The sequence below is a fragment of the Wolffia australiana genome, chromosome 20 (assembly GCF_029677425.1).
Source record: "Wolffia australiana isolate 7733 chromosome 20, ASM2967742v1".
Classification (NCBI taxonomy): domain Eukaryota; kingdom Viridiplantae; phylum Streptophyta; class Magnoliopsida; order Alismatales; family Araceae; genus Wolffia; species Wolffia australiana.
In genome coordinates, this window is record NC_135854.1 from 2,137,853 (window position 1) to 2,156,159 (window position 18,307).

The following is an 18,307-nucleotide window of genomic DNA, read 5'->3' on the forward strand; positions in this document are numbered from 1 at the left end:
CATCACTTTCTCCATTTGTCTCTCCCCCTTCCTATCTCTCTCTCTATATATATCTCTCTCTCTTAGGGACCAGGGATCGGATCAGATCCGATTGTTCGAATCTTGATCGAAAGATTGGAACGAACAAATGCTGATTTGAACCGATCTGTTCAAATGTTTTGATTGAACAGACCCTTTGTTCGTGTTCAAATAAAAATTTCGAACGAGCTATTTGGTTCGCTTGTGTTCGATCTGCCATTTGTTCAAACTCCTCGAACAAGTTCGAACAAATGGCCAGGGGCTCATCGGGTACTGCCCGCAACTGGCGAAGAAGTGGAAAAAGAAGAAGAAAGAAGAAAAAGTGGAAAAAGAAGAAGAAGCTAGAAGAAGAAGACTAGGAAGAAGGAGCTAAGAGTGGAAGGAGCTAGAAGAGGAAGAAATAGAGGAAAGGAGCTAGAAGAAGAAGAGGAAGAAGAAGCTAGACGAGGAAGGAGCTAGAGGAAGAAGGAGGTAGAACAGGAAGAATTAGAGGAAGAAGGAGCTTGAAGAACGTGACGAAGAAGAAGAAAGAGCCAGAAGTAGTTACAAGAAGAAGAGGAAGAAGGAGCTAGGAGAAGAAGAAGAAAGAGCCAAAGTAGTTACAAGAAGAAGAGGAAGAAGGAGCTAGGAGAAGAAGAAGAAAGAGCCAAAGTAGTTACAAGAAGAAGAGGAAGAAGGAGCTAGGAGAAGAAGAAGAAAGAGCCAGAAGAAATAGCTACAAGAAGAAGAGGAAGAAGAGGCTTGAAGAGGAAGAAGAGCTAGAAGAGGTAGAAGAAGAAAAAAACAAGAAGAAGCTATAAGATGCAGGAAATCCAAAAAAGTTAAACATGAACTATCAGAATTGCGTTTCTCTTTACAGAATCGGCTGAGTGAGACAATAAACGAGAACAAAATCAACGTAGTAGTCCCCTTCCAAAAGAAGACGTACCAGGCAATTCTTTTGGTTTTCTTCAAGCAAACAAACTGTGCTCCCAGTGGAAGTGCTGTTGCGGGCCAAATTTTGCTTCTACAGAACAAGTTGAAAAAGATGAAACGACTGAAGAAGAAGAATCATAAGAAGTTAAAGCATAAGAAAATGAAAAATACAAAGTAGAAGAATGAAAAAACCCGGAATGAAAAATGCAGAATGAACAAAAAAAAAGAAGCAGACTAACACAGTATTTGAATCTGATTACAAGAGCCGGCTATGAGTCCGGAGTCTCTCTCTGTCTCCCTCTCGCTCTCTCTCTCTTTCTCCTTGTTTCTCTTTTCTCCACTGTCGCCGAGACGACGACTCGGCAGCTCGGGCGGGAAATGAACACCGAGTTTGGATTCGGTCATTCAAACCAATCTGATTTGAACAACACGTTTGAATCAGATTGAATTCGAACATTCGATCAGAACGGCCAGTTTGTTCCTATCTCTTCATCTCTCCCTCTTCCTATCTCTTTGTTTTTCTCTCTATCTCTTCCTCTGTGCTTTCTATATCTCAAATCTCTCTCTCTTCCTTTTACACCGACGACAAAAACCCACTCCGTATCTCTCTGTCTAATCTCTCCTTATTTCCCAACTTTCATCCTTTCTAAAACCCCAGGGCAAAACCCCACATCCTTAACCCTCTAAAACCCTCCTCGCAGCCATCTCCAGCCGAATCAATCGCCATGAATTCTCGCTCAATCTTGGACGCCCTCGAGGCCCAGCGAACTACTCTCATGACCAACTTCCAAGCCGCTCTCGTCGGCCCCGCCATGGCTGCCGCTTCTCTCCGCTCCCTCCTCTCCTCCGCCGCGAAATCTTTCCCTAATTTCGAGAAACACAAGTCCTCGAAAAACCCCGCTTGGGCTCGAATCTCCCACCGTTTCGACTTGGCCATGTCCGTCGAGTCCATCGAAGAACGTTTGGCGGGGATTCCTGTTTATGCGCTGAGCAACTCGGCTGAAGAATTCGTTCTTGTTTCTGGAGTCAAGTCCGGGAAGTCTTTGGGAATTTTTTGTCTCAAAGAGGACGACGCCGAGGGTTTGCTGTCTCAGATGAAGATCATGGATCCCGGAATGCGGCAGGGTTCTAGAGTCGTTGCCGTTGCCCTTAACAAGGTCAGTGAACAGATTTTCGCCCATTGAAGGCAATCAATTTCCCCTAGTTTGCGCTTGAATTGTGCTTAAAGACGTACGTTCCGTTATCGTTGTTCAAGATAGTCCATTTAACTATCACCTTTTTTCTATAATTTGATAAAATGCTCAATCTATTTTGATCGTTAGAACTGAATCTAAGTTATATAATGCATTTAAAGTTTTTGGGTTTTATCATATTTGCTCGTCCAATTTATCTAACCTTAGCTTCTGCTCACTTTTAATTCGTTTAAAACTTTTGGGTTTCATCGTATTTGCTTGTGGGAATTTTAATCCGCTTAGTTTTCAGGAATTTGAATTATACGTTCCAAATTCTGCCTTCTTTTCCTTTCTAGAATTCCAATATGAAGGCCAAGGTACTCGCTTATTTGTACTCTTATCCCCTTGGAATTTGAAAAGTTCGCCCAAAGTCAATCACCATCTTGCTTCTGTCGGGACCCGCGGATTAATACTCCTTGCCTAATTCATTGACTTGTTAAGCCAGACCCGCTACTGCTCCATAAGGAGTCCTCCTTTGAAACTCCAGATAAGACCATTCTTCCCTTGGATCTTGCTCTATCATTCAGCTTGTCCAAGGAGTTTTCAGTGGCTCTGATACCACTGATACAGCACCCTCTATTCAGTATCACTTGGCCCTATATCGAAAAAGAAGACTTGCATGAATATTCTCAAAAATGGTATGAATCATCCACAACCGCTGGTCTCGTTCAAGAGTAGCAAGGAAAAGAGAATGGCAGGAAAAAGAGGGAAAGGATGGTGGTGGAAGGATATGAACAATGATAAATGCGGTCGTCGTTGGATCAGCTAGCTACCCAATGTGAATTACCGGATCGGCTCCTCTCCTCTGGTCTGGACGATCTCCAGACCTTAAGCTGTAGCCAGTCTTCCCCCTATTAGCCACTGCCTTTTCCGGGGATGATATCTCTTATTCATGCCTTCAATCTCTGTCAAAGTTAGAAGGGGTCTACATGTGCCTCTGCATGTGCACGTCTTCGTTTGTGCGTCCTGATAGGAATAGCTGGCTCGTATCAAACACCCGCTTGCTAATAGGAATAGCTGGATACACACTTCATTATCCCCTTAGCTTCTATTGATTTTGAGAGTTAGAACAGGAAGGAATGGGAAAGAAACCCTAAACGTGAAAAGAAGTAACATTTTCATACAACAAAAACCCCTGGTTTTAATAACAGATATCAGTATTACATAGACAGGCTAATGGGAAGACCCATTAGCATGGATCCTATAGAGTAAGTGACCCGATAAGAAATCATTAGAATGTCTGACGCTCCCCCTCAAACTGGGGAATAAATACTTTGCAGGCCCAGTTTGGGAAACAGCCTATGGAATATACTTCCTGATGTACTGATGGAACATACGTCAACTGACTACCTTGGAATCGATCTTCTCACGAATGAAGTGTCGATCAATCTCAACATGCCTCATACGATCACATTGTGCAGGATTGTGTGCAATATCTATAGCACATTTTTTTATCACTGTATAGGATGACTCTATGGTATTTGAAGGTCTTTTAAAATTCCTCTAATCCACAGGATCTCACGAATTCCCTTTGCCATGGCCCTAAACTCGGCCTTGGCACTCGATCGTGCCACCACTTTCTGCTTTTTACTTCGTAAAGAGATAAGACTTCGGCCAATAAATATGCAGTACGATGTAGTAGAACAGCGATCGGCTGTAGAACCACCGTAATAAGCATCGGTGTACATCAATCCTTGTCCTGATATGAAACATCAATCCTTGTCCTGCTGTTCTCTACAAATAAGCTAAAGTTTATAAGCTGCTTGCATATGAGTTTCTCAAGGACAGTGCATAAACTGACTGAGGTGTTCCACAGTAAAGGCAATGTCAGGTCTGGAGTGATTTAGATAGATAAGCCGACCAATCATCCTTTGGTATTGATCTTTGTCAACCGGAGGGGACTTTTCACACAATCCCAACTTTGGATTTGGATCAATGGGCAATGATGATGGCTTGCAGTCACTCATTCCCGTCTCTGTCAATGTATCCAGAGTGTATTTTCTCTGAGAAATAAATATACCTGTCGGAGAGTTGGCAATTCCAATTCCGAGAAAATAACGTAACAAGCCAAGGGCTTTGATCTCAAATGCTGAAGATAGCCTCTGACTCGTGTCAGCAAGGGATCTCGTCAAGTCGATATATTTTTCTTTATGTTTCTTTTATTTCATTTTATCTGTATTTCCTTTTAAGTACTTTCTATGTATAAGTGTCTCAGGCCCAGTAAGTGGGGCCCACTGTGTAACCAACTATGGGAACGAATTAAGAAATAATGGTTTTTCCTTTCCAAAACCCTAGCCGACGAATTCCAACTGAAGAAGCTCGACCGAGAGGGATCTGGACTTGGTTTCTAACATGGCATCAGAGCTCCAGGCGGAGGACGCCCAGAGGAGAAATCTCCCTTTTGCTTCACTCCTACTTCCCGCAATGGTGAAGGAGCTCTTCAACGGGATCCTCTTCATCTGTGGTCAACATTCCAACGCAGGAGAAGAGTCAAACTACGAGTGAAGTCAAAACAAAGCTCTTTAGAGTACCTGTGGTGGAAATATTCTACGGCTGAGTGGCGGAAAGCCAATCAAGGCTTCACTGGCAAATACGTTGCTTCCGATTTAGGAGGTCAACCACAGAAATCCGACTTGGCTCAAGAAGATTCGATCAACACAGGCGACTGATTCTCAAATATGGCTGGGGAAGCAAACCAGGAGGTTATCGTTCAGACTACTGAAGCTGGACGAGAGATCTTTTACTAGGTAATCTTTCCTATTGTGCCGGAGACAGTCAAATTCAATGGCTTTAATCTACTTGATTGGAGCGAATATGTGGAGATGGTTCTTGAGAGCAGGGGACTCGATGATCACCTTATGCATGAGGTCGACTCGAGTAACCTGATATATAAAGCCTGGAAGCCTGAAGACGCAAGTGTCCGTCAGTGGTTGCTGAGCTGTATGGCTGGAGACCGATTCCGGAAATATCTATATCTGAAGATGACGAAGAAAATTTGGGATCATATTCAGAAGAGTAATGTGAGAAAGAGCCACACCTGGAGAATATTTGAGCTGGTTACTAAGGCAACTACGCCGGTGCAGGGTGAGATGATAGTTGCAGAATACGCAGAAGAACTTCAAACTCTATGGCTAACAATTGATCGTTTCAGACCAATCAAAAATCCTGAGGAGTGGCAATCAACTCTAGAAGATTGTATGTTCAGATTCCTGATGGGACTGAACAAAGAATATGAGAGTTTACATAGTCAGATTCTCAACCGTGAACATGTACCCAACTTGGAAGACTCAATTCAGATTGTACTTGATGAAGAAAGCCGCATCAAGTTAATTCCAGGTGGTGGGAAAGATGAAGCTGGAGCAGGATTATTGGCAAAGACGAAGCAATCAAAGGGAGCATCGTCAGGACGTGAAGGTGCAAGTGGCAAATATGACAAGAAGCCAGGGGAAGATGCTCAAAGTCAGAAGGGTCAAGGTGGCAAATTGATGCGAACCAAATTAGGCAATATAAATGGAAAAGACGGAGAGGAAGCAATATATAGCAAGGCTTCCTAGTTTTGGCAGGCTCTTTGAAGTTAAATAAGGAGGGAGGCACCCTCAAGCGGATGGGGACGAAGTTGGAAGATTTTGGCAGCAGAGGAGTTTCTCCAAAGCTGTAGAGGGAGACTGATACGGCCGACCTCTGGAGGGCGACCAGCTGATCCAGCCTCGCCGGAGTCGTTTTTTTCTATTTACTCGGTTCTTGTTAAGTCAGCTGTTCATCGGGGCTCTCCCCAGTGATTTTCATTGTCTCCTCTGTTGGGAGCAAGTTGTCGGAACTATAGAGGAGTCATCCTCCTGTTCGTTTTGAATATTTTGAGCAGGTTATTCATACATATTTTGTTGACGGTGGTGATACAAAAGGAGGGGAACGTATCACAAATATAAGTCCAACCTTCAGTGCTCATATTGTAAGAGGAGAAATCATAGAAGGGAACATTGTTGGATTTTAAATCCACACCTCAGGCCTGTCCAAGCGCATGCTACGGATGCTACAGAAGCAGATTCAAGTGCTGGGGGAAAGACAAGTAGACGGTTCAGGACGGTTCATATTGAAGAATATGATAAATTGAAGGAGGAATTCGACAAGCTGAAGACTATGATCAGCTCTACATCTATGGCCCATGTGGGTGAGACAACTTCTTACTCCTCTAATATTTATTCCGACTGGATTATTGATACAGGTTCCACGGATCATATGACTCCCTACTATAGGAAGTTTCATAATTATGCTCCTTATGAAGGGAGTAGACGGGTGTTTACTGCAGGAGGAGAGATGTTGCCGGTTACTGGGATAGGCGAAGTTAAAATTGCCGATCTAGGTATTATTAAGCAAGTCTTTCATCTCTCAGGACTTCGGGCACAGCTCATATTTCCTCAGAAACTTGTTAAAGATTTACATCTTATTTTTACAATGACATCTGATGGATGTTTTGTTTATGACAAGGCCAAGAACCTGAGGACTTCACTTTTTAAGGAGAAGAATGGGCTGGTGTACCTGAACGATCGTGTTGAGGAAGCTTATACATCCAACTGTGATGCTCGGTGTTAAGGCACCGGAAACCTCTTATCGCTAAATATATAAAAACCAGTCCCCAGTAGCAAGGATAAAAACAATAGTTGCAAAGGAGGCTCAATAGAGACACTTGCTATATAGATCTTCAACCAGAAGGAATAATATCTTCAAGTTTCGTGATAGATCAACACCAAGAAAGAGAGAACAATGTCTGAGTAATCCAGAAGAGAAACCAGATAGAACGATAGATACGAAGAGAGGGGAAGGGAGGAGAGCTGTAGTCCGAATCGGCTCCAACAGCAGCGCGAGGAGAATATCCTGCTGCTCAGCACTGGGCGTAACAATCTTCTCGATGCCCACATTCTCTTCTCATTTTCCTTTATATAGAATCTCCCTCGCTTTATTTGAAGCCCACACGTGGCGGCTTAGATGTCACGTGCGATCGAAGCTTGGCACTTTCTCTTGCTTTGATATGTTCTTCCTTGTAGCTTATCACTAGGGAGCTGGAGTGTAGCAGCCAGTTGGAGCACATTAAGCTGATGCACTATCGTCTTGGACATCCGTCATTTGAACTGTTGAAACTCATGTTTCCTGTGTTCTTTAAGAAAATAAATTCTTCCGATGTCTTGTGCGATGCGTGCCAATATGCAAAACATAAGCGCGTGCCCTTTCCTGGGAAAGGAGAACAAAGTACACAACCTTTTTACCTCGTTGATTGTGATGTTTGGGGTCCATCCTCAACTACAACTTTGACGGGAGCAAGGTGGTATCTTATATTTGTTGAAGATTGTACCAGGCTAACATGGGTTTATTTATTGAAATCCAAATCTGAGGTTGCTGAAGTGATGGCAATTTCTTTCGTATGGTGAGGAATCAATTTGGTATCTCTATCAAGCGATTAAGGTTGGATAATGCCAAAGATTTTTTCAACAAGACCCTGTCATCTCTATTTGCTCAGGAGCGTGTAGTACATGAATCGTCTTGCATGTATACTCCACAGCAGAACGGGGTAGCAGAATGGAGGATGGGTCATGTAACTACAATGGCCCGGTCATTGCTCTTACATTATGAAGTGCCCAAGAGTTTCTGGGGGGAAGCTGTCTTGATATCCGTGCATATATTTAATAGACTACCATCAAAATCTTTAGACTACGAAAGTCCCGTAAATCTGATGATCAAATTTTATCCACATGCTCGGTTGAAGACTGATCTGACTCCAAGGATATTTGGTTTGTTCAGCATTTGTGCATATTCATAATCCAAGAGCTAAATTCAGTCCTCGAGCTGTGAAATGTGTGTTTTCAGGTTATTCTCATTCTCAAAAGGGGTATAAGTGTTATGATCCGTCTTCAAGGAAAATGCTTATATCGACGGATGTTGCGTTTCATGAAAGTGTGAGTTTCTTCAAAACACAGGAGAAGCTGAATGAAGAAATTCGCAAGCCACCTCTGTCTGGTATTCAGGATATGATCATGAATCGTGGTTCTCGTATTGCCCTGGACAAGCCTCAAATCATATCTGACATTCGAGATGAAAGACTCCCAAGGACAGAATATGATCAGGAAGAATCATCAAGTGAAGTTGGTGAGAATGAAAGGGGTGAAGTTGAAGAACCTTCAGAGAGGGAAGCAGTCGACACTCTTGATAAATCAGCTGAGGTGGAAGAAGATGATAGTGGATGGCCTATTGCTCTGAGGAAAGGAAAAAGGCAGTGTACTCAGAAGAGAAAATATCCACTTTCCAATGTGGTAAGCTATCAACACTTGGGATGTGCATATAAATCTTTTATTATAGCTCTTAATTCCGTGTCTATTCCAAGAACATATGACGGAGCACTCAAAGAGATGAACTGGAAGAAGGCTATGGATATTGAGATGGAAGCACTAATAAGAAATAACACCTGGGATATTGTTGATGCTCCACTTGGTAAACGTCCTGTGGGTTGTAGATGGGTATCCCCTGTGAAATATCAAGCTGATGGTGCTCTAGAGAGATATAAGGCAAGACTTGTCGCCAAAGGGTACACACAAGCCTATGGAATAGACTACGGAGAGACCTTTGCATCAGTTGCCAAACTCAATACGGTACGTATTCTTATTGCATTGGCAGCTAATTTTAATTGGGGGTTATGGCAGTATGATGTAAAGAATGCATTCCTCCATGGTGATTTGAATGAAGAGATTTATATGGAGTTACCCCCTGGATATTATGAGGCAGAATCCGGAAAAAAAGTCTGCAAGTTGAAGAAAGCCCTGTATGGACTTAAACAGTCCCCAAGAGCTTAGTGTGGCAAATTCTCATGCAGCTTGATCAATATGGGATACAAACAGAGCAACAGTGATCACACACTGTTTGTGAAATGCTCAAAGTCACTAACAATCTCAATATTACTTGTTTATGTGGATGATATAATTATCACAGGGGATGATGAAGTAGAGAACAGTGCCTTAAGTGCCAAATTATTAGAACTCTTTGAAATCAAAGCACTTGGAAGTCTGAGATACTTTCTAGGAATTGAGGTGGCATATTCTCCAAATGGGATATTTATATCACAACATAAGTATATTCTTGATCTTCTTAAAGAGACCAAAATGGGGGGGTGTAAGCCGTCCTATGTACCCATTGATCCCAATGTGAAATTGGGTTTATGTGAAGAAGAACCGTCCGTTGACAAAGGGCAATACCAAAGATTGGTTGGAAAATTGATCTATCTCAATCATACTCGACCTGATATAGCATTCGCAGTCGGGCTATTGAATAGATTTATGGACGATCCCAGGAAATCTCACTTAGAAGCCGCTTATAAAGTAGTGGCGTATTTGAAGTGGTCAGCAGGCCATGGAATTTCGTATCACCGTCATGGAGGAGCAGATACTGAAGTATACACAGATGCTGACTGGGGAGGCTCACTGATAGACAGGAGGTCAACATCAGGCTATTGTTCATTTCTGGGAGGAAATTTGATAACCTGGAGGAGTAAGAAGCAACCGAAAATTTCATTATCCAGCGTTGAAGCAGAATATAGAGCATTAGTGAAAGGTATTAGTGAGACATTGTGGATTAGAAACATTCTCACTGAACTTGGGCTGGAGCAAAAGGAGTCTACGGTTTTATATTGTGACAGTAAACCAGCAATTGATATTGCCCACAACCCTGTTCTACATGACAGAACAAAGCACATTGAGCTAAACAAGCATTGGATCAGGGAGAAGATCGACCAGGGCCGTGTTCTGATTAAACAAGGCAAATCTGCTAATCAAGTTGCAGATGTCTTCACCAAAGGACTGACGAGAACACTGTTTGATCGCATACGGAGCAAGCTTGGGATCAGAAGCATCTGTTCACCAGCTTGAGCGGGGGTGTCAGCAAGGGACCTCGTCAAGTCGATATATTTCTCTTTATGTTTCTTTTATTTTATTTTATCTGTATTTCCTTTTAAGTACTTTCTATGTATAAGTGTCTCGGGCCCAGTAAGTGGGGCTTACTGTGTAACCCATAAGACTATGTGAACGAATTAAGAAAGAGTGGTTTTTCCTTCCAAAAACCCTAGCCGACGAATTCCAATTGAGGAAGCTCGACCGTGAAGGATCTGGACTTGGTTTCTAACAACCCTGGTTGAGAATTCCTTCCTCATCGTTCCCGGTAATGATGATATCATCTACATATACCAGCAGAATAACAATCTTCCCAGTGTTACTCGTTTTGATAAACATTGTAAGATCTTCATTTCTGGGTCGATAGCCCATTTCTTTCATAGGACGAGGGAACTTCCCAAACCATGCCCGAGGGGACTGTTTCAAACCATGCACTATTTTCTTCAACTGGCATACGTCCTCTTGCTGCCTGCAGATCGTAAAATTTGCTTATATATTTCTTCATCCGGGTCATCGTGGAGAAATGCATTCTTCACGTTGTATTGATGCAACCTGCAGTGTTGACTGGCTGCCACAGCTAGCAGGATTCAAACAGTGGTCAACTTGGCCACTGGAGCAAATGTTTCTCCATAGTCAATGTCGTAGGATTGTGAGTAACCCTTATCTACCAATAGGGCCTTGTACTATTCCAAGTGAACCATCTGCATTATATTTGACTGTATACATCCATCTACGGCCCACAGCCATCTTTCCCTCAGGCAGGAACACATCGTCCAAGTATCATTCTTTATCAGGGTGCCCATTTCTGTATCCATAGCATTTTTTCCAGTTAAGATCATTTAGAGCTTCCTTGACTGTCTTAGGCATGGATGAAAATTCAATTCCCGCAATAAATGCTTGATAGTCAGTAGAGAGATGATCATACCGGACACAATGAGAAAGTGGATTTCGAGGCAGTTGAGTACATGCCTTTTCCCTTTCCGTAACGAATGGCCAGCCATAGTTTTCATTCTTCATCACCGAATTGGATCGGTTCTTAAATTGATCAGCACTTTCCTCTGAGTGGTTCTGCAAAACAATTTGGTTTGATGGCTCAACTCTGTCATCAGATTCATCAAACTCAACCCGAGGTGTGCCTTCACTAATTGGTACAGTTACAATGTTCCCAACATCTGTAGGTTCCAACTTCAAAGCTAAGGAAAATAGGCTAACGGGTCCCATGCTTTGCCCACTTTGAGTTCCACATGCAGGTGCAGCCTTGGAGAAATACTTTTCTGATTCATCGAATTTGACATTGTAGGGGATAAAAATTTCCTGGACGGGGAAGGAGGGGATAACATTTATACCCTATTTGGTTTGGCATGTGGCCAACAAACAAACACATAATGGCTCTTGGATTGAGCTGGTCCCCTGGGTTGCACACATGTACAAATGCTGTACATCCGAATATCCTGGATTCCAGACCAGTTTTCAAGTGGGCATCAGGATAGTGCTGCAACACAAGATTCAACGGAATCTCATATCCAAGGATTTTAGATGGGAGCCGGTTGATCAAGTGCACCTCTGTCAATAGTGCTTCACCCAAAAGATACTTAGGCACATCTTGATGAAAGAGAAGAACTCTAGCAGTGTCCACAACATGGCCAATCTTCCTTTCAGCAACACCAAATTGGTGTGGGGTGTTGACGCATGACGACTCGTAGATAATGCCCTGCATTTGGATCTAAGTCGTTAACGTGCTGTTGAAATAATCTGATACGTTCCTTACAAAATGAATTATCCAACCAGAACATGCGTGCGAGTCCTCAGACGTGTGAACCAGTTTAAAATAAGAGATAACCTGTGCGGGAGGGGGAATCAGGCATTTCTTGAATCTGAGTCTGACAGTTACGACCTCCAGAAAGGCTGGAGCAGCAGCAGGCCTGCTGATCAGGAGGGAGAAAGTGCCATCGCGGAGGGAAGAGCCCCCTGGCAAGCTACCTTCTGTATTTTCTTCTCATATCATTTTTTCTCTATTCAACTTGGAATGTATCTTGGTGAATTCCTGAGGATTTGCGTGAGTTGTAAGTTGAGAAATATTCATTGGTACTGCGAGTCATATCATAATCTTTTGCATTGTCTCATCTGAACTTCCTCAGTGAAAGGAAATGTTTGATGTTCACAGTTACCTCTGACTTATTCTTGATGAGATATACCCATGTCATCCTGGTGCAGTCATCGACTAGTATTTTAAATCACCGTGCTCCATTTTAAGACGAGGTAGCACACGGTCCCCATATGTCACTGTGTATCAGATTCAAATGGAGTCTTACTTCTCTCACCTTTCCCTTTGAACAAAGCGCATCTATGTTTGGCATATTGGCAAGCATCACACACCAATTAAGACAAGTCCACATTGTGATTAGAGGGATGGAATATTTTCCGTAATAACTCAAACGAAGGATGACTCATACAGGAATGAAATAGTTTGACTTGTTCTAAAAAGGAAAAACAGGCTTCTTCGACTTGTTGTCCACTCACCATCACCGTAGTCGCTCCATCATCCTCATTTAGCAGTCCATGGGGTTCTTCAATTGCTCCAATCCTTCAGTTCGTACACAAAACAACCGGTGGAGTCCAATGTCAGTGAAAGGCATGCATCTTTTACCAAATTTCTGAGGAGAAATCAATTGAGCTCTCAAATTAGGACATGAAAAACGTGTTTAAGAAGACCAATGCCTTCGATATTTACTGTACCAATGCCTGTAACTGGGAGTATTGCTCCCACTGCAGTTAGCACACTTCTGCCCCCAGAGGAAATGGGGTAATCAACAAATTTTTGGATAAGAATGGAGTCATATGATCTGTTGCTCCAGAATCAACAATCCACTTCGACATTTTGTGTACATTGGATATGTTGAATGCAGCAATATACTCACCAACGCATGACATAGATGTGCTTTGTTTGTTGACTAAGTTCTTCAGCTTGTCCATCTTGTCCTTCAAGTGGAGGAAATCAGTAAGCGAGATTTGGGGTCCATCATCTGCATTTGTGATTGCTTCATTGCCGAATGACTCCTGTGCATTTGTGACACATGCATGGCTTTGATGTGGTGGTTGCCCATGTATATCCCAGCACGCATCCTTCTTATGCCCCTTCTGCTTACAATGGGAACATACAACTGGTTCCCTTGCCTGCCACAGAGACTTAGACTTCTGCATTTTTTGATTGCTCATCTCACTTGAATGGATCTTGGGTGTCCATACATTCTTTGCCTTGGTTACCGGAGCAGTGCTGGCCTCCACTGTCACAGCATTTCTCCCTGTATCTGTTGTACTATGTACACAACTTTCTTCTTCAAGGATGATCTGAATAGCCTCCTCTAGACTTGGAATTTTCTCCCGATTAAGGATATGGCTCCATAGAGAATCATACTCTGCGTTGAGTCACATAAGAAACTTATATAGATGATCTTGCATACAATATTCTTGACACGTGCAGGTTGTGCCAGGGATAGGTTTGTAATGGTCGATCTCACTCTATAAAGATTAAGGCTCACTCACACATTATTTAATGGTCTTATCACCCTGCTGGAGTCGTAATCAACTCATAAATGCTCCAGGAATTTGTCGTCTTCAAGCAGCTTTTGTGTATTTGGTCCCAAACCTTTTTTGTGGTGTCCAAAAGGAGATACTTTGGGATTAAATATCTTATCAGACTACCAAGGAGCCATGCTTTGACTACAGCATCATCTGCCTTCCACTCATTATATTTCAGATCTGATGACATCACCTATTTTGTGAGATGATGGTTCAACCTCCGTCTTTCGAGAATAAGCTCCACATACTTACTCCAGTGTAGGAGATTGAATCCATTATACTTCATTGACTCAGGAATGCCTTAATGTAGCAGTGGTGTTCCCACTTGTCTATGCTGCATAGATTGAAGAACCGCTTTCGATACCTCATCCATCACGTTTGTGAGAAGTTTTCTTCACAGTTGTTCCCTTGCACGACGAAGTATGGAGACAAATGACACTCCTTATTGATGGACTTCAGATGATTCAGACACTGACGGTTCAGCCTCCTTATTCTTCCCTTGTACGACCAAGTAGCATCTGGTGCAATAGATCCAACTCCAGATGCTACTTTTGAGCAACAGCTCAACAAATTGTACGGTAGGAAACACGCACTGAAGCTGTTTCATGTTCACCACACCACTCCAGATACGTGGAACCGATTGTTCCACGTTTGCTGCTACAGCCACTGACAATCGCAGCTACAGGTTTCTTCCTCTCTTCTCCTTTGGGTTAAGCTCCAGCTTGCTCTAATACCGTGAGAGTTTAGAACAGGACGGAACAGGAAGAAACCCTAAACATGAAAAGGAGTAACATCTTCATTCAACAGAGACCTCTGGTTTTAATACCAGAGATCAATATTACATACTGGCTAATGGGAAGACCCATTAGCCTGGATCCCATAGATTAAGTAACCTGATAAGATTTTAAATGTTCCTTCTAGATTTAATAGCCATTGAAAGTCCTCTTCCAATCTGGAGTTTTGATATGAAACGAGGACTTTTTTTGAAAGATTAATATGAAACGTGGATACAAATCCGATATATCTTCTTATCTTCTCTGAATTTAACAGGAACTGTCTTTATTTTCTTTTGTTCATCTGATCGAGATGATTTCACCGTTTAAAATTTGGCTGTCAGAAGGCCCGAGAAAAAGAAACTGTACTTTCTCATTACTTTTACCTTTATTTGTTGATGTTTACTTAAAAGTTCTCAGCTTGATGTGTTGCTTCAATAATGACAGGTTTTCCAGTTAAAAGTTGACGGGGTTGCCTTTAGGCTTGTGCCAGATCCTTGTCAAATAAGGAATGCAATAAAGGTATATTAAGTCTTTTGCCGCTCCGCTAACCGATTCCATCAGAACATCAAACAGATTATTTAAAGCATTATCCTCCATGTTATGGTTGACGGTGATTTTTCTGTATCTGTTTCAAGCAATTCATAAATACTTCTACACAAAATATCAAAAAAAATACTTCTACACAATTTTTTCTTTCATTGTGGAACCTTTTGGAACTACCTTCAAGGCAACATTTATCTGTTCCAAAAATGTTTTCCGACGACCTGTTCAAAATTATGCCTTAGGGCTTAGGGTTTAGGGTTTGAAGCTTTTTATAAGAAAATGTTCACCACGGTTTCTGATGTTGTGGAATATTTTAAAGCCATATTTTGGGAACTTTCCCATTCCATTTATAACCTTGGACCCATTCAACATTTTTTTGAAATTTGGGTTTTAAGCTATTTATGACTACTCAGTACCATTGATTTGTTTTGCTGTGGACTGTTTTGAAGCTGTCTTTTGGATATTATTTTAGTTCTGTAAAATTGCCTTCATTGCCGACCATCAGTTGTACAATTATGTGTTGGGAAAGTTCTGATTTTTAAAGGTCAACTTTTCCTCGAACTTTGCATCAGCAAAAACATATATTCCATGGCATTGAACCTAATTTGGGATATTGATTTAAATATATATTAATTCTTTGCTATATTTTATGATATTTAACTAATTTAATTTGCGATCATTTGGTTACTTACTATAGAAATATTTTAAGTTCCATTTTAATTCAAAACGCTTCGTTTTCCATTTCAATAGAATCCTAAAAAATGTTGTTTGAAATATTTCATTCATTTCTTCAGGTGAAAGAGCAAGACGGAAGCATCGTGGATGGCTTCTCCGGGGTTCCTGTTTTTCAGGTCCTATCCATTTCCTTTAATTTTATGTCCTTTGTATAATATTCATCAATTTTCCAACAACCATTGCCTGACCCAGAGATATCTCCCATAAATTTCTCATTGTATTCATGTGCTATCTATCTCCTTTCAGTCTAAGAGCTTGGTCTTGAAGAGCAAGAACAAGAAATATCGTCCATTATTCTTCAGAAAGGTGACGGTTCCTCGTGTATTTCTGTTGATCTGGCCCTCATCCTGAACCTACTTCTCTTTCCAGGAAGACCTAGAACTATACCTTTGCAAAGCCTCTCAACAACAAAACAAGTTAAATCCATCCTTAAGGCTGGGAGATATTCAGGTAAAATCTACCTTCATTTGCTAACTTAACTTCGCCTTTTCTAAGATTTTCAGGGTCTGTCAGTCACGCGCGACCACTTCCTGACAATCCTCCTATCCTTTTGATACAATATTTGCCCAAAAGTGTATCAATCAAAAACAAAACGCACCTCTACAGCTTAGGAGTAAATCAATGCAGGTCCGAAACGGCAATGTAGCGATCCTGACACAACCACCTCCATGGAAGCTTCAAGATTTGGCGCTCCGCCTCTCCACTCCACCAGGTCGAATTTAACCTGGAGCCAAGGGAGCCAGACTTGCAACTGCTTCTTGATTCCCCTTCTTGGGAGGGGGGAGGGGGATTTCCAAATGACCCCCCTTTATCCTTATATACTTATTCTTCATGCCTTATTCAGTAGTGGGCCTGATTTGCTTATTCTTCTTAATGGGCCTGATTGAGCCCTTTTATTGTAAGGTCATCATGTGCCATCCACATGAAACCCTTCTATCACTTTTATACAGTTGACTGGGGGTCAGCCATTGGTTGATCCTCATTGTGACCCTTATTGTTCACTGCCTCCTTAATTAGGATCTCATCTATCTGTTTCTTCCTGTGTCTTCTCTTGTATGATATGTATAGCACCTTGTCACCTTTCCATCCCTACTTAACCCAAAGGTGATGTCGTCTAGGAGCCCATTTTCTAAGGCCCATTAGCAACTTGTGGCCCAAGAAAGAGATTCTTCTAGAACTGATAAGATATATAGAAAGTTACTTAGAGCCCTTGAACATCCTCTAACATGATCCTCTGACAGGATTTGATTTAATAGAATCTTCTGACAGGAGTTTCTCTGACAAGATCTTCTGACAGAATCCTCTAACTGATTCTTCCTCTGCCAGAATCTCTGTTCTAACTTGTCAGAGTTGCATATCTTCTGTATTGTCCCATCAAGATCTTTTTGAGCGACACAAATATCTTCTAACTGCTTCCACATGCTCCAAAATCTGCAGGATATCTCTGCTCAGGCCTGTCATGCTGCTTATACTCTGTTTTAGCTTGGCAGAATTATTTTTCTCAATGTCTTGAGTTGTCCCTCATAGGTATAGTCATTATGGATTTCCCTGTACTTGTGGTAGCCTATATAGGGCCCCCATGAACCCTGAAAGACTATTATTGAAGTCTATTGATATGTTGAAACTCTTGTTTTTCACATTTTAGAGTTCTCTTTTTAGAAAGTGCTTAGCTGCTTGTGGATTCAAGCACAACCCCTTGTGGACTCAAGGGTTGAAGAAGCTAGTTCTGTGGATTCTGGACTTAGGCTCCTTTAAGTAGAACATGGCTTGTGGATTTAAGTCCTGTTCCTATAGTGTTTGTGCACTAAGGATGCCTCAAGAGGATTCCCACTTGAGCAAGTTTACCCACATGTCTAATTGACGTCATGTCTTCTGTGATATGTTCTTTAGAAGAATGTATTGGCTCTCTAGAAGGGTATTTTATTGCTTAACCTGAAAATAACTTAGGTCATCCCTTAGAGAGATCAACCTCTACCTTTTTGATTTTATTTTGGGCTTTCTTTACATTGGATAACTCATGATTTTTTTTTGCGCCAAAGTTTTTATCATATGTTTGTATTGTCCAGGTTTCTGTTCTTGAAGATATAGTTGCTGCCATGAAGACAGGGTCTACTTCAAAATGGGATGATGTTGTGTTTATCCCTCCTGGCTTTGATGGCGGAGTTGGCCCGGTGGAAAGAGAAGGACCAGTTGTGTCTGCATAAGTACTGATTTTGTTTAGTTATTACTTCTCTTGCAATATGATGTAAAATCACCATAGTTGTCAAAATCATTTTTGAAAGCATGATCTGATTATGAGCTGGATGAACTCTGGCACTATAGATTTTTTTTCAGTGTAGAGCTTGGTGTTTCATATTCATTTGAAGTAATAAAGTTTGGTGGGCGTGAACATGATACATTAACAATGATGGAAAACATAACTGGTCTGTTTGACTTTTTAACTTGAAGCCACTGTTCCTATATATTACTGGTCTTATGTGCGAGATGCCAAGAAATAATAATCTATAGAATATTTCATAATCTCTCTTAATATGTATCAATAGAAATGCAGATATCCTTTGAAAGTTTTTGGAATATTCCT

At 41.6% G+C, this 18,307-nt stretch overlaps 1 protein-coding gene across 1 annotated transcript; it reads left to right on the forward strand.

Moving 5' to 3' along the window:
- The first annotated feature begins 1,343 nt into the window (after positions 1 to 1,343).
- TIC22-III (Tic22-like family protein) lies at positions 1,344 to 18,064 on the forward strand. Its single transcript, XM_078591329.1, has 6 exons — positions 1,344 to 2,090; positions 14,893 to 14,967; positions 15,786 to 15,842; positions 15,973 to 16,032; positions 16,096 to 16,176; positions 17,793 to 18,064. The coding sequence occupies exons 1-6, from the start codon at positions 1,659 to 1,661 to the stop codon at positions 17,928 to 17,930; spliced, it is 843 nt and encodes a 280-aa protein (XP_078447455.1). The 5' UTR covers positions 1,344 to 1,658; the 3' UTR covers positions 17,931 to 18,064.
- Positions 18,065 to 18,307: the final 243 nt, after the last annotated feature.

Excerpts from the sequence above, each read along its gene's own strand:
- TIC22-III (XM_078591329.1), top strand. The coding sequence starts at position 1,659 with ATGAATTCTCGCTCAATCTTGGACGCCCTCGAGGCCCAGCGAACTACT. Across the intron at positions 2,091-14,892 it reads TTGCCGTTGCCCTTAACAAG|GTTTTCCAGTTAAAAGTTGA; the intron begins GTCAGTGAACAG and ends CAATAATGACAG. Across the intron at positions 16,033-16,095 it reads GTCCATTATTCTTCAGAAAG|GAAGACCTAGAACTATACCT; the intron begins GTGACGGTTCCT and ends TTCTCTTTCCAG.